The 14,515-nt window shown below is 34.0% G+C and overlaps 1 protein-coding gene across 1 annotated transcript in view; it reads left to right on the plus strand.

Moving 5' to 3' along the window:
- The window catches only part of LOC111064644 (cadherin-related tumor suppressor), a 278,331-nt gene that overhangs the window by 205,471 nt on the left and 58,345 nt on the right, over window positions 1-14,515 (plus strand). Inside the window, exons 4-5 of the mRNA XM_039428848.1 lie at window positions 9,246-9,479; window positions 13,640-13,841. Coding sequence (XP_039284782.1) covers window positions 9,246-9,479; window positions 13,640-13,841 — 436 coding nt within the window. The remainder of the gene's footprint in view (window positions 1-9,245; window positions 9,480-13,639; window positions 13,842-14,515) is intronic.

The following is a 14,515-nucleotide window of genomic DNA, read 5'->3' on the forward strand; positions in this document are numbered from 1 at the left end:
TATTTCTCTCCCAAATTTAGATAACATTTTAAAAGTCCGAAATAGGGTTATGGTTTCACTTTTCTAAAATTTAGTCCATTTTCACTAAAAAACAACGACAAACTAATAACTTTGAATTTTGAAGGTTAAAAACAGAATAAAAAACAAAAATATCACACTCAAATCACCATTAATTGGAACATTTTTGCGTAATTTGTCAATGAATAATGTTAATCCTTACAGTGATCAGTAATAAAGTGATTCAATTCTCATTTAAAGATAAGTAATATAGTATTGTAATATGCTTGCATGGAATCAAATGGAACTTGAAAACGTTGAATATTATACTCAAAAACCACGCAAACATGCAGGATATAAGATGTAAAATAAAAAAGCACAGACTGTGAAAGAAAGAGTGTATTAGAAGGAGAGGAGAGTTCAGCTTGCTTCAAATTGTGCTTCCACTGAGAACTATGAATAAGATGAATTATGATTCTTAGCTTGTCAATTATTGTGGAACGCAGTTCTTTCTCTCACTCTCTCAACCCTTTCAGCTCACCACTGTCTATGTAGTTGAATCTTATTTATGTTCCTTCACTGTAATGCTTTTCTCATATGTAATGATGTAGACTCTGTATAGGTCTGTTAAGTAATGGGGATATGAAACAATGTTGCTATGATTTTTACCATTTCTTATTCAAACAAATAACTGAGTTTGCAATTGTAGAGTAGATAATCTACGATTATGTTGGAATATTCCAATTCCATCTCATGAACTTTCATGAGAATTCAATGAATTCATGTTTTTCCAGTATTTATTATTCAAGCTCGATCCAATCAATCAATACATCATTACTCTCGTCTATGGCTCTCCTGTGTATATTTATAGGTAGTAGTTCATTTGTAATATTCTCTGTAGTAGTAACATATAAATGATTAGAACGCTGCTGCAAACACACTAGACTTGAGCTAAGGATTCAAGCTGAGGAAAACATTTGTACATTCAATTTGACAATGGATTCTCGAATATAATGATTTTATCATTTATATATGAAAATTCTGGAGAGAAGTAGCTCAAGGTTAACCGTATTCCTTCTCTCCCAATCATTCTGATCATTATCGTTGATATGTGATGATATTTGTTGAAGAATAAATAAAGAAAAATTTAGAGTGGATAAGCTACGATTATGTTGGAATATTCTCACCCAATTTAATCAGCTATGAGTTCATGCCTTGCATCAAGAGTATTCATTATTCTATCAATCAATAATTTTTTCAATTCAACACAAAATACATAAAGGAAATCAAAATACAAAAAAAATAAACCTAATTCTTCTACAGACGGACTTTATTTATGTACATCCTACTTAGGACGATCGTCTATTATGATTCCGACGTTTTTAATGTTAGTGACTTTTTTAAAGAGGGACAATCACAATTACCTAGGTTTGAAGTGCACTTTGAGTGGAGCTTTAATTCCTCATTATCAACAGGCTGCCCTATTCTTTTTACTGAAAAGGTTCTGTAGCTAGTTTCATCTATATTTAAACATATACATTCATATATTCAAGTTCAATACAATACTATTTATTTCCAAATCTCTCTTTGGAAAATTGTGGAGATGAAAGTACTTAATTCATTCCAACAACAATAATCATCTCGTATTATATTATCTGCTCTCGATATCACACAAACTCTCACACACTAACAGAAAATTTCAACTATTACTCACACTCAATTTCTTTCATGAACCCACTATATTTCTCTCATACATTCCCTTTCTCACTCATCTACTCTCACTTCAAATGTATCTCTCCATTTCTCTCTTTTCAACCATACGTTGGCTGTGTGTTTCCCTTTCACACTCATACGCACAAGAGGTTTGCTATCTGGCATCCAGTCGAGCGAACAACGACTCTGTCTCAGCTACCGGACTGCTCTTGCTCTGTCTGTCTCAGGAAAAGGAGACAGGGACTCGCGTGATCAGAACGAGTATTCTACATTTCTGCAGTATGTGAGAAGCAAACAGAACTGCAGTCTCAAGCGCGCATGCGTGACTCGGTGTCCGAGTATTTATTATAGATTTGTACATACACAAATACAACAGACATAATTCATCCTGTACACCAGTTCCGTAAACTGTTATTTATTTAGTTTCGCCCGGTAATTTGTGGAAATTAGCTTCTTAGCAGAGGAATGAGCGACGGAATAAATTGACAACAAATTTGTTAATTACAGTCACAGACTTTTCACAGTACCAGTGAACTTCAATCATACTAGGTGTTGATTCGAATGGGTGCTGCTAGGGATTCATTGTTACTATAGTAACTATAAAACTCTCTGATATAGTAACTGTAATTGTAACTAGCACATAATATTGCAGTATGAATTAATCACTTTGTCTCTACCATACTTGTATGTGGTGCAACCTTACTTCTCAATAACTGTACAGTATAATATATCAATATGAACAACTTCTATGCTGGGAGTAATTATGCACCATCCTACTAAATTTCCAAAGGAGAGGAGAAATCTTTCACTTTTTTTAGATTGGTAGGAAATTGGTTGCTGTCTTGATGATTCCAATGGATCTTGATAATTCGATGAATTCTATCAACTCATTTCATATTATATTATATCATGTGAATTTCACAATATAATATAATTTCTAATGCAATTCATGTGTATTCTCCTATTCTCTATAATATGGGTATAATTGGGAGCATTCTATCTACTCTTTGGTAGAGAGTTAGTGGGAAGGATACTTCGAATATTCTTTCCGAAGAATGGACATTGATATGTCCAAATCTCCGCCAATTTATGTAGATGCATAACAATATTATCTATTTTATCTATAGTTATTACAAATTGCTTTTTTTCATATCATATACAGGTCAATAATTATTTTCTTAATTTATATTTTGTAAATTCATCCATAATTTTGCTGTATTGTAAGCTATTGTATTTAAGTGTATAAGCCAGTATATATTGTAATCTACATAAATAGAGTACTCAATCAATCAATCAATCTATGATTCACTTGTATAAAGATTCAGTTCCATAATATTGTGTGTCTCACTGTTACAGTTACAGGAGCGTATGAGTAGTGAATTCATAAAAGTAAACTTTGAATGAAAATAATATTAATTTAATATAAATACTAATATCAGTAGTTATCTTCTCTCACAAAATACACACTACAAAAAGTCTCTCTCATTCAAAATTATTATCAACATTTCAATTCTTTCCATTTATTCACACAAGCCCAAAATCAAATTAACGATTAATTGATTGATTGAGTACTTCATTTATGTAGATTACAATATATACTGGCTTATACATTTATATACAATAGCTTACAATACAGCAAAATTATGGATGAATTTACAAAATATAAATTAAGAAAATAATAATTATTGAGCTGTATATAATATGAAAAAAAAAACAATTTGTAATAACTATAGATGAAATAGATAATATTGTTATGCATCTACATAAATTGGCGGAGCTTTGGACATATCAATGTCCATTCTTTGGAAAGAATATTCGAAGTATTCTTCTCACTAACTCTCTACCAAAAACTGAGAAAAATTGAGAGAGAATCAATACCCACAACTGTTTCACTTCCCAATCATAAACTTAATTCCTCCCTATTTCTTGGAATATAGTAATATCTGGAGTCGTCAGATACAACATTTTTGAACATCTTCCCTTTCATGGATTCATTTGAGGTTGTTGATGGGCCAGAAAACAATTTTCGTACAGCTCTAAACGCATGGCGCTTGCTTGAACCGGTGAACTACTTTATCATTAGAGCACAATAATAGAAGCCAAGTATCGAATATTGTTTATGAATAGTTGGCTTCGTGTTGCGTCGACGATTTTTTATTGGGTTTGACCTATTATTACGCGGCAGGGTAATGTATAGGTTTTGACCCGGATGGATTATCTGTCCATCTAGCTCCCGACAGCAGTGTGGTATTATTCATTTTTGTTGTTAGCTATCTATATCCATTGCGAGTGGCAATTATGCGTCTATCGGAGAAGTGAGCGAATGGTGTAGCACAAAACCGGGCATTAAGATGGTTCCCCGGTAGCAGCAGCGGGTTCAGGTTCAACTCCCGTCCCCTGTTGGCATCCCCCCCACGCCCCGCCTTACGTCAGCTACGTCCTATCATAACTCAAATGTGTTATTTACTGCCCGTCTATCTTGTATAAAAGGGTGCGACTTCCCCACGCCAGCGAGCAACCACTCGAAAATATCTCTGATCAACGGCCAGATTAGAAGATTTCTGGGTTTGTGTGCTGGTCAGCGCTTATGCTGGTTACTTCTTTAATCATCATCTATTTTTCACGTAATTAATAGGTATATAAAGAGGGATTTTTCGAATTTTATCCAATCACTTCTCCACTTTTTATCCACGTTAAAATTCGATATTTGGATATATGTGATCAACTTCATTAGTTTTTCCAGTTCAAATAATGAGTAAACTGGACCATTGAATGAAAATATAAAAAAATTTCACAACTCTTATCCATTAAGAGAAAAACAAGAAACTGAACTGTTGAGAGTATTGAATATTCTGATATTCAATAAGCAATATTGAGAGTATATTAACTACTCGTATTTCCAAAACCACTTACACATTGGAAAGAAAACGAGAAGATGAATCGTTGAGAGTATTAATTGAAAATATTAACTGTTTCCACCATTGAGAAGGAAACGAAAAGCTGAATTGATGAGAGTATCGAATGAGAATATTAATAATTTCCACAACTACTAATTCATTGAGAAGAAAACGAAACACTAAACCATTGAGATTATTGAATGAACATATTATTAACAAATCCCATAGCCACTCATTCATTGATGAGAGAACGAGAAACTAAACCGATGAGAGTATTAGATGGTTCACTTCTCACAAACACTGATTGAACCATTGGGAAGGAAAAGGGAAACTAGTACAGTATTATAATCAAACCATTTAGTTATTTGATCATTCAATCACATGAGAAATCTCTAGAAATAAGATGACTTTCATAACTTTGAATGAATCAGGTATCAAGAATTGGAAACCTCCTAACCAAGGTTTCTTCTCCCACTGTATCTTCATAATTATAGTCATACACTAGCAGTAGAAAAATCAAAATCTTGTACTAGAATTAAACTCCGAATTCATCTTATAATGTGCAGCCATTTGTATTTGTAATACAATGCAGCCATTTGTATTATCTTCTAATGAAAATAATAGAATATGGATCAAGCAGCTCATGAGGGGCTGTACGAAACAAACCGAAAAACACCAGCAGGTGTGAGTTTTCGACGTATGGCTCATTGAACCCAATCACTCTTGTTGTTACGGTGAGTATAAATCATCACGACGTTCGAGAAAATTTAAACGACACCCTCAACACTATCCTAGCGTGAATGGGACGTTTTTTGAATAAAAACTCGTTTCTTTGGTGGGACTGAACAATAGACTGAATATTGGAGGAAGTACAGCCTTAGCCCGATGCGTCTACATAGATGACCGTAGTACCACCTCAAATTAGGATCTTTGTGCTTGTCTCATCTCGCTTGTCGAAAATAAAAGGACAGGATCTATGACAACCGGAAATCGTACCTAATCATCACTTTATTCCATTTTTGAAAATAATGAGACTTGTTCAAGTGGTGACTACATTATTGCCGTAAGGAGGGTGAGGGTGTGACCCTTGACTCGTGAATCAATTTTTCGCTCCAACCCCGGAAACACTTGTTTTTGGGGGTTTTGTTTTCCAAGAAAAGTTGAAAAATTGGATTAACAAATAACAGTTTACGAAGCAACGATTGTGTACCCTGTTTACCTAACGGTTTTCAGTGTGATTAACGGTTTGTTTGAATTAATGTCATTCACAAGGGTTGTTACCATCTGTTTTCTCATGAATGTTCAAGCTGAATGTGCTTATTTCACATCGACGGTCGAGTTTACTTTTGTAGTTCGAAGCTATAATAATTTCAGATACTTTACTTGTTTATATTTTGTATTTTATCAATAATAATAGTACATGTTTCTAGTATAAGAAAATTGATTGGATTCAATTTGAATTGCCTGACTTGAAAAAACATAATTTTATTTTTGTCATATCCACATTTACTAGACTTAACTAACACACTACAGCTGAAGATGTGTTAGTTTCAACACGATACTGCAGTCCTGTATACAAGTCTAATAAATGTGTATGTGACAAAAATAAAAATTTGTTTTTTCAAATATGGAAGAAGTCCACAATATCAATTCTCAATCAACAAATTTAAACAATTGCCTGACTGTTAATGTCTAGGGGAATTAATCTCGAAATCAGCATTATCCATCTTAATTTCCAATATAGGTATCTATATAATAAGAGAGAGAAGGGTTGTGTTTGTTCGTGTGTTCGCATCAAAACATGTCAACTTGTGGATTGCATACCGGAAAAACCGGAATAATTTAGATCTCCAAATTTTGCACATAGATTCTAAAAATATCAATATTTTGCACCTCGAAGCCCAAATTTCAATTTTCCTTCTAGATTTTTCAAAATAAATGTTTAAATTTCATTGATGGTACATACGATTCCATAAAAAATAACCAAATCATATGATCGAAATAGAACTGGCTTAAACACGTATACAAGTGTAAAGGATAGGAAAATTATGTTTGACGCATCATCACATCTGAACTACTGGACTGATTTACTTGAAATGTTGCTTATAAATTCTTAATCATCCGAGGATTCTTATAGGCCTATTTTAAATTCTTCTAGATTTCATTACACCAAGTTTCCAGTTTTTCAAGTTTTAAAATAGACCCTTGCGAAGCACGGGTTACCTGCTAGTGTGAAATATTTGTGAACCTGAAGATGATGAGAATCTTCCCATATAGTCATTGTTATATGCTCAGTTCGCTTATATTTTAAAAACTATCAAAAGTATTAAGTTTCCTTTTTTCACTGAAATCATTTTACTTCCTTGCCCTATTACCATAGGTAAGGAAAGTATTGCTTTCCAAAAAATAAGGTAACCTAATTTCAAGTTTTCTATACGTTTCAAGGTCCCCTGAGTCCAAAACATGATTTTTTTTATCAGTCCAATACATTCCAACATTCATGAATCTCCTTTCTATTACTATACATTCGCAATCAATTCTGTTAATTAATCAATCAATAATTTTCTATTCTCTGACTCTCCACACACTCTTTGTTGCTCTTCTTACCTCTCTTTTGTAATGGCCTCATCACATCTGCCCATCTATCGCTTTCTCTCCTCATCCACTCGTATATTTTACTTGGCGAGTGAGTGAGTGAGTGAGTGTGTGCATGCTGTTGTAGCCTTACATGAATGACAAGAACAATAAGTCATGCATTGTACAATATAAACGACCAGCCTGGGGGCTCCAACCCTGTACGCATACATGCTCACCAACACGCGCATTTCTCATTCTCTTTCTCTCGTTCACTCTCTCAATCGTTGCTTCTCTCTCGAGGTCCATACCAACAAAACACACAGCACCACATCAAAACGTATATTCTCACATCATGTTTCTGGGAGTAAGCAATGATTTTTTCACAGTGTTAGCTCAAAGGAGTATACATAAGCACGAGAGATTTGAAACAGAAGATACTGTATACATGTATATGAGAAGTATACAGAAATACGACAACCAATTAAAATGCTTCTTGAGTCCTTGGTTTCTACCTTACTAACTACAACCACAAACCAGTTGGTGTGGTGGCTCTATTCATTCCTCAGTAATCACCACGCATATTTATATTTGTTAGGGAGTCAATGAGCCGCACCAATCACTTCATTCCGTTAAATTATATTTTTGTTCCTCATTCGACTCTCAAGCCATGGAATCAAATGATGTTTGAATCATCTGGACTCTCATAATATTTGGTTCATTCTGTGCATTATTCTTCATCAACTCTTGTATAAGGAATACTACAAGAAGCATGTACCATGAGTATTTGGGTGATAACGAGACTTAAGTTGCTTTTGAAAACATAAAGATTTGAATGGCATTGCTCACAGTGAGGGTGATAGCAACGAGACGTGTAGAAAGACGTTAAACTTACAAAATTACTCCAGATTCTGTTGTGTCGCAATCACCCAGTTGCAGTCTTATTATATGTTCTATTACCGTCTACAAGAACAGATAAACCAAAAAGAATTATTGATTATCCATTAATAATCGATTTAAGAATCATTGATTGAAAATTACTATTCCTATAAGTGTATCACTCTATTACTTACCATCATTCGCAGGAGCTGCCTTGAATTGGAGGGCGGAAGAGAAAATGAAATATTTGTCGATGATCTTTCTGACAATATTCAACTGTGTATTGTATATGTATGTTTAGCTGAATCAATGAATATTATCCTATCCTTACCTTCTCAGATATCCTATAATATCCTACTCTATCCTATCCCGGTCATGTGTTGATGGGAAGGATATTATTTTATATCCTTCTTAGAGAATCGAATTATTTGTTGAAACACCGCCGATTTATGAAGTTACATTACAATTTTATATTATCATTATTCTAATTGCATTTAATCTTTATTCTTACTTTGTAAAATTCGTTGAATAATTAGCATTATCGTCATTTAATGTAAATTAGTGTATTAGCCAGTAAATATTGTAACATATATAAATAAATAAATCAAATCTAATCTAATCTAATCCCATACTATAAATAATATCCTATGATTTTCATATCTATTCTATCTTGTCTTATCCCACCTACACGACCGTATCCTATGTCATCTTATCCTTTCCTGTACTGCCTCCTGTCCTGTCCTATCCTATTCTATGTTATTCTATCCTCTACTATAATGTCTTTATCATATCCTATTGTATTATTTATGCTATCCTATCCCATACTATGCTGTCCTCTATTGTACTATCCTACACTTTAATATATTATCCTATTCAATTCTATTTTATTCCTCCACACACTGATTCGTCTACAGGGAAAAATTCACGATTTTGTTTCATTGTGTATATTTTTCTCACGATTTCATTCAATTCACGATTTTGTTTCATTGTGTATATTTTTCTCTGTAAATTTGATGATTTCATTCTACCTTAACCTACCCAACACTACCTTATCCTATTCTATCCTATCCTATGGTATTTTCTGTGATCCTACCCTATCCTTTCCTATACTTATTCCATTGCATTCTATATTATCTAATGAATTAACTAAATTAAATAAACTAATCACGTTTTGTTTGTTTTCAGGTGCTGGACACCAATGACAACGCGCCTGCGTTCGCGGAGAGTGCGTACTCGTTCGACGTGGCGGAGAACGCGGGTCGCGGGTGGCGTGTGGGTCGCGTGGAGGCGCGTGACGACGACCTGGGAGCCAACGGACTGCTGTCCTACTCGGTCGTATCCGACTGGGCCAACGATGTATTCGCGCTCAATCCCAACACCGGTGTCTTCACGCTCACTGCCAGGCTCGATTATGAGGAGGTCAGTTTCATTCAAATTGCATTTCTCATTTTTTGATGTAATCCTAATAATGTAACTTATTTAATTTTTCCATTATATACAATAAGTACATCATCAAATGGTAGTACATCATGATAGGGATAGGAAAAATAAGGTACCCTTGTGCTATTCCTCACCCAAATTTAGATAATATTCTGGTTACACATGGTCTGAAATGGGTTAAGTTCACTTTTCAAAAATTTCAGTCCTTAATTATTTTTACAAAGTAGATTTTTAAATTTAGATGCTTCAAAACCAAACATAGAAAATATATTTCACATTATTATCACTAAAATAAGAAATATTCACGTTCTAGTCTATATAAAAAAATAATTTTAATGAGGGACCGAAAAAACAAACCTAATTCTAAAATCACAGCTGTATTAGTATCATTCTAGTATCATTAGTATAATGTTTTTAGCGCTTATAATTCAATTTAAGACTAAATCAAAAATTTGACAAACTGAAAGCTTAACGTGATAAAATCTTGAAGAATAGAAAATAGGCCTATAACCATCATCGGTTAATTAAGAATCTATATGCAAAATTTCAATTTAATCAGTCCAGTAGCTTAGACGTGATGATGTGTCATTCGAGAATTTCCTATCCCGTACATGTATGAGCAAGTTCTTTCCTTTATTTTCCCATATAGAATATTTTTATTATTGAAAAACTCATTTACATTTCTCGATTCATTAGTATAGTTCTCAAATAGTCAGTTTTACCTTTAGTATAGCCTACTTCGATGTTGAGTCTCAGATGTCTTCTATCTCCCAAGAAAGAACTATGATCCTTTGTAGCTTATCCTCATTGTGATTTGTATCAGAATTGACTTTTGCCTGATTAATTCGATCGGAAATGTATATTTAGAAGTTGTGCAATGCCTTTTTAAATAACAATCACTGCTTGTATCATTGTTTGATATTGAAGTCGTCACGATCTATCAAAATATCGTGACCAAAGATTAAAATCTGCTCAATGATATTTCCCGACCGAAGCTGCAACATAGTATCTGTAGGAGATAATTCATTCTAGACATTTCAAGTACCCATCATGATAACATCAGTTATACCAAATTTGCTCGGTGATTGGAAAAAATCCCAAATTACACTTTTTGGGATCATTTGTTGGTGATCCCTGATACATACAATTAAAATCGATGTAGTCCTCTTCTTTGGTATGGGAAGAAATGGTATGGCAAGAGGCACTACCACCTAAATTCACCCAATGTAAATATAAATCTAGGTGGTAGTGCAAGAGATCATCCTCTTCAAAGCAGCCGACTCCAAGGTGATGATTTCCAATCTTCGTTAGAAGAATGCAACGGAATAAGATCATTAGTCCCCCTAATTTTTATCCTACTATCCATTTATTTGTCCAAACTTGTATAAGTGGCAAATGATTGGGTGGACTGATCAAGCAACTGGTACTAGATTTACGTTAAAGTTGAATCATGGATTGGAAAATAATAATCTTCACAAATTACAGAAACAGAAATATCACTGCATTTGATCGAATCAATCATGAAATCAGAAGCTGCTCCCCGCCAAAAAATATTAAATCAATAAATGAGGCAAAGTGGTGTAATGTAAGCGTACAACCATATTATTGTATTTTTTGTTGTTATTCATTTTAATCCTTGTGGTCCATTTTAGACTCTTATAATATGAGAATTCGAAATCGATGAAGCTGGAAGGGTTTCCGCTTATAATACTCACATAAGTGAGGATAGTACAGTGAGGGGTTTATCAGTTTCCAAGGAGATAAAAATTCATTTTAATAATAATATGGAAGGTGATAAGGGGATAGGAAGCCCATTACAATAAAAAGTCATGTAGAAGAAGGATGTTTTCATTTTCATAGAAAACATCTCTTATAAAATCCTTCAACATGTTTCCGTTTAAAATTTTCATGTAAAATCTGAAACTTTATATGCGAGGGGAGATGAAAAAAAATTATAGATCAATAGATTTTTACTGTCATTATAATATATTAGTAGGTTATATGTAGGTTTGCGATAAATTATATCAGTAGGAAGATGTGCTTGAGCTTTTACAAGGTTCATTATTGTTTCCGTTCTGTTTTGCTAGATATCGATCGATGTTCGAATTAATGTATTGCTTCCTTATTCAACGCCGTTATTTTTTGCTGAAAACGACAAAAACCTGGAAAAGATTAAAGTCTAATTGGCTCAGTTTTCTCACGCGAGTTCAATGCCTGTCAAGAGCTTTTCCTGGCCTTAGTCTATGATAAGGACAGTTCTAGTCCAAAAACAGTTTCTATGAACTATAGATTGCCGTACGTCGTAGACCTCTATTAATGCTAAGATATCGAGAGCTAAATATCTCTATGCTGTGTGTATGAAAATACAAATTCTAGTTATTATCAACTAATGTTAGGGTCTTTTTGTGTAGTTGAGAAGTTGATATTGTGGTAATTATTCATATTGAATGAAAAAGACTAAGAAATTGTCAAAAAACCACTGATTTATTGATAATTAGAAAGACCGGTTTCGGTTATTACACCATTGTCAATCTCTGATAAATCAGTGGTTTTTTGACAATTTCTTAGTCTTTTTCATTCAAAATGTTAGGGTCATTTGCACTATCCTCGGTGACGCTGATCAACAATCACATGAAGGAACGATCGCATTTGCACAGAGAAGAATGTGATCCTTTTTCCTCTGAGGCATCCTATACTATTAAACGAGTAATTTCTGTTTAGATGTTTGTATTTCACCGAATCTCAAAAACGGCTCTAACGATTCTCACGAAATTCAGAAAATAGTAGGTTTATAATATAAAAATTCGATTGCACTAGGTCTCATCCCTGGGAAATCTCGCTGAAGGACATTAAAAGGATAATTATTATTCAACTTGGAAGAACAGCTGATAATAACTATTTCGTCGTCTGTTGATGATGGCAGTGAGTGAGCGAGTTCATGTGTGTGGGACTGTGTCAAAATTATGACTCAGATGTTGAACTTTTGTAATCATTCAATCAGGTACTTAGTGCTGGTTGCAAAAAAGCCTGGTTATTTTCAATCCTGATAAATTCCAGTAGATCCATCTTTCTGAAATGGTCTTCTCTGATTTGGTTCACGTGAAATTAATCAGAATTAAAATTTAACCGGTTTTTGTGCAACCGGGCCTTTGTGAAGGAAGTTTTTGCATTCCTCTGGGAATTAATCTCATTTCACTGTGATTAGATAGAACATTTCTGTATGAACTATGAATGTTTTTATAATTTCTTCTTTCGTAATAAATTTTTTATGCTTTTGTACTCCAGAGCGAAGCTTGGTTCCCGATATTGTGTTATCATACGATACATTCACCGTTCAAACCAACAGCTGATTAATCTCCCTTAAAATCTAGATCAGATGTAGTAGTTCAACTAGAGCAAACATTATTTTCAACTTCATTACATCATGTAAAATTTCAAATATTTTTAAGATTGTGTTTGTAAATTAATGAGATAAATTTGAAATTCTAGTTGATACATTGTTTTTGGACTTAGAATTGTGTGTAAATCAAATCAAGAACTCCACATAACCTCTGGACTGTTTATTTCAATTCAAGATTTAAAGCAGTTCTCGGCTAATGCCTATTGTTTACACCTGGATTGTATCTATTTCCTATGAATAAATAAAACCAAGATGGTGCCCAATTTTCACCCAATAAAGAATTCTTCGAAGAACACAAATATAAATTTTTAACCACAGTTTTTTTATCAATAAAAGTGTGTGACAATTTCAATTTGTGTTTTTATTACGTGAACTCTACATGACCTCTGGACTATTTATTTTAAATCAAGGTTGAAAGCAGTTCTTGGCTAATGCCTGTTGTTTATACCAGGATTGTATACATTTTCTATGAATGAATAAACAAATAAAACCAATACAGGATTGAATAACATCACATGATATCCAAACAAAGATGGTGCCCAATTTCCACTCAATGAAGAATTCTTTGAAGAAAACAAATAGAAATCGTTGACCACAGTTCTGTTTTTGATAAAAGTGTTTGACAATCTCTATTTGTCTTTTTATCACGGAAAAATACAACATCACACATAACACAAGTATAATGTGAACCGTTCTTAGTTGTTGATATTAGGCTAATTCTTGTGTTTGTACTGTCCAGGTGCAACATTACATCTTCGTGGTACAGGCTCAGGACGCGGGTCGTCCCAGTCTGTCCTCGACTCTGACCGTCTACTTCAATGTGATCGACCTCAATGACAACGCACCGCTCTTTGACCCGATGAGCTACAGCAACGAGATGCTCGAGAGTGCTCCCCCGGGAACATCCGTCGTTACTGTCACCGCTACCGATCTCGATTCTGGTGAGTCACCATTGCAATGCAACACCTCTAAATATTTATATTTTCATTTTTATCAATATTCCTAATCTCGGGTTTTGGAATCTTATTGAAGCGTTCATCTCGTCTATCTTAAGTTCCTCATTTCCATTAATGCATTCCGCATTTTCCATAAAAATGTGAGTGATTTTTTCAATACTAGTAGTTCTGTGAACAGTAGACCGCGCGCAGTCTCCTCTTGTACTGTCCATCAGAGTAAATCCTGTCTGTATGTCGTGTCGGCGAGATATCGGTGTGAAAACTGCTAATGGCTGTTGGGGCTGGTGTATCAAAAATGCTAACATTAAAAGCTAATCTCCTTCAAGACATACTGGCAACAGGACAGCCCCAGTTCAAAGCAGAGAATGGTCGAGAGACAATACTATGTTATTAATTGCATGCGTTATTGTATGCAATCAATGGTCCATTTAATAGTGCATAAAAATTGCATTCAATGAGGCATGCAATTAATAGTCCACACAGCAGCTAATTTTTCATCAAGTTGCATGAGATATTTAAATGCATGCAATTTATAATCCACTCGACAGTTGATTCATGATGAACAATTCTATAGCCTGATTTGTACTCTAATATTGGCGTATGAAGGAGGCTCCTTTTCTTTTCATATTTTCCTTGAAATTCAAAATTTTCAAAAACTT

The sequence above is a fragment of the Nilaparvata lugens genome, chromosome 5 (genome assembly GCF_014356525.2).
Source record: "Nilaparvata lugens isolate BPH chromosome 5, ASM1435652v1, whole genome shotgun sequence".
Classification (NCBI taxonomy): domain Eukaryota; kingdom Metazoa; phylum Arthropoda; class Insecta; order Hemiptera; family Delphacidae; genus Nilaparvata; species Nilaparvata lugens.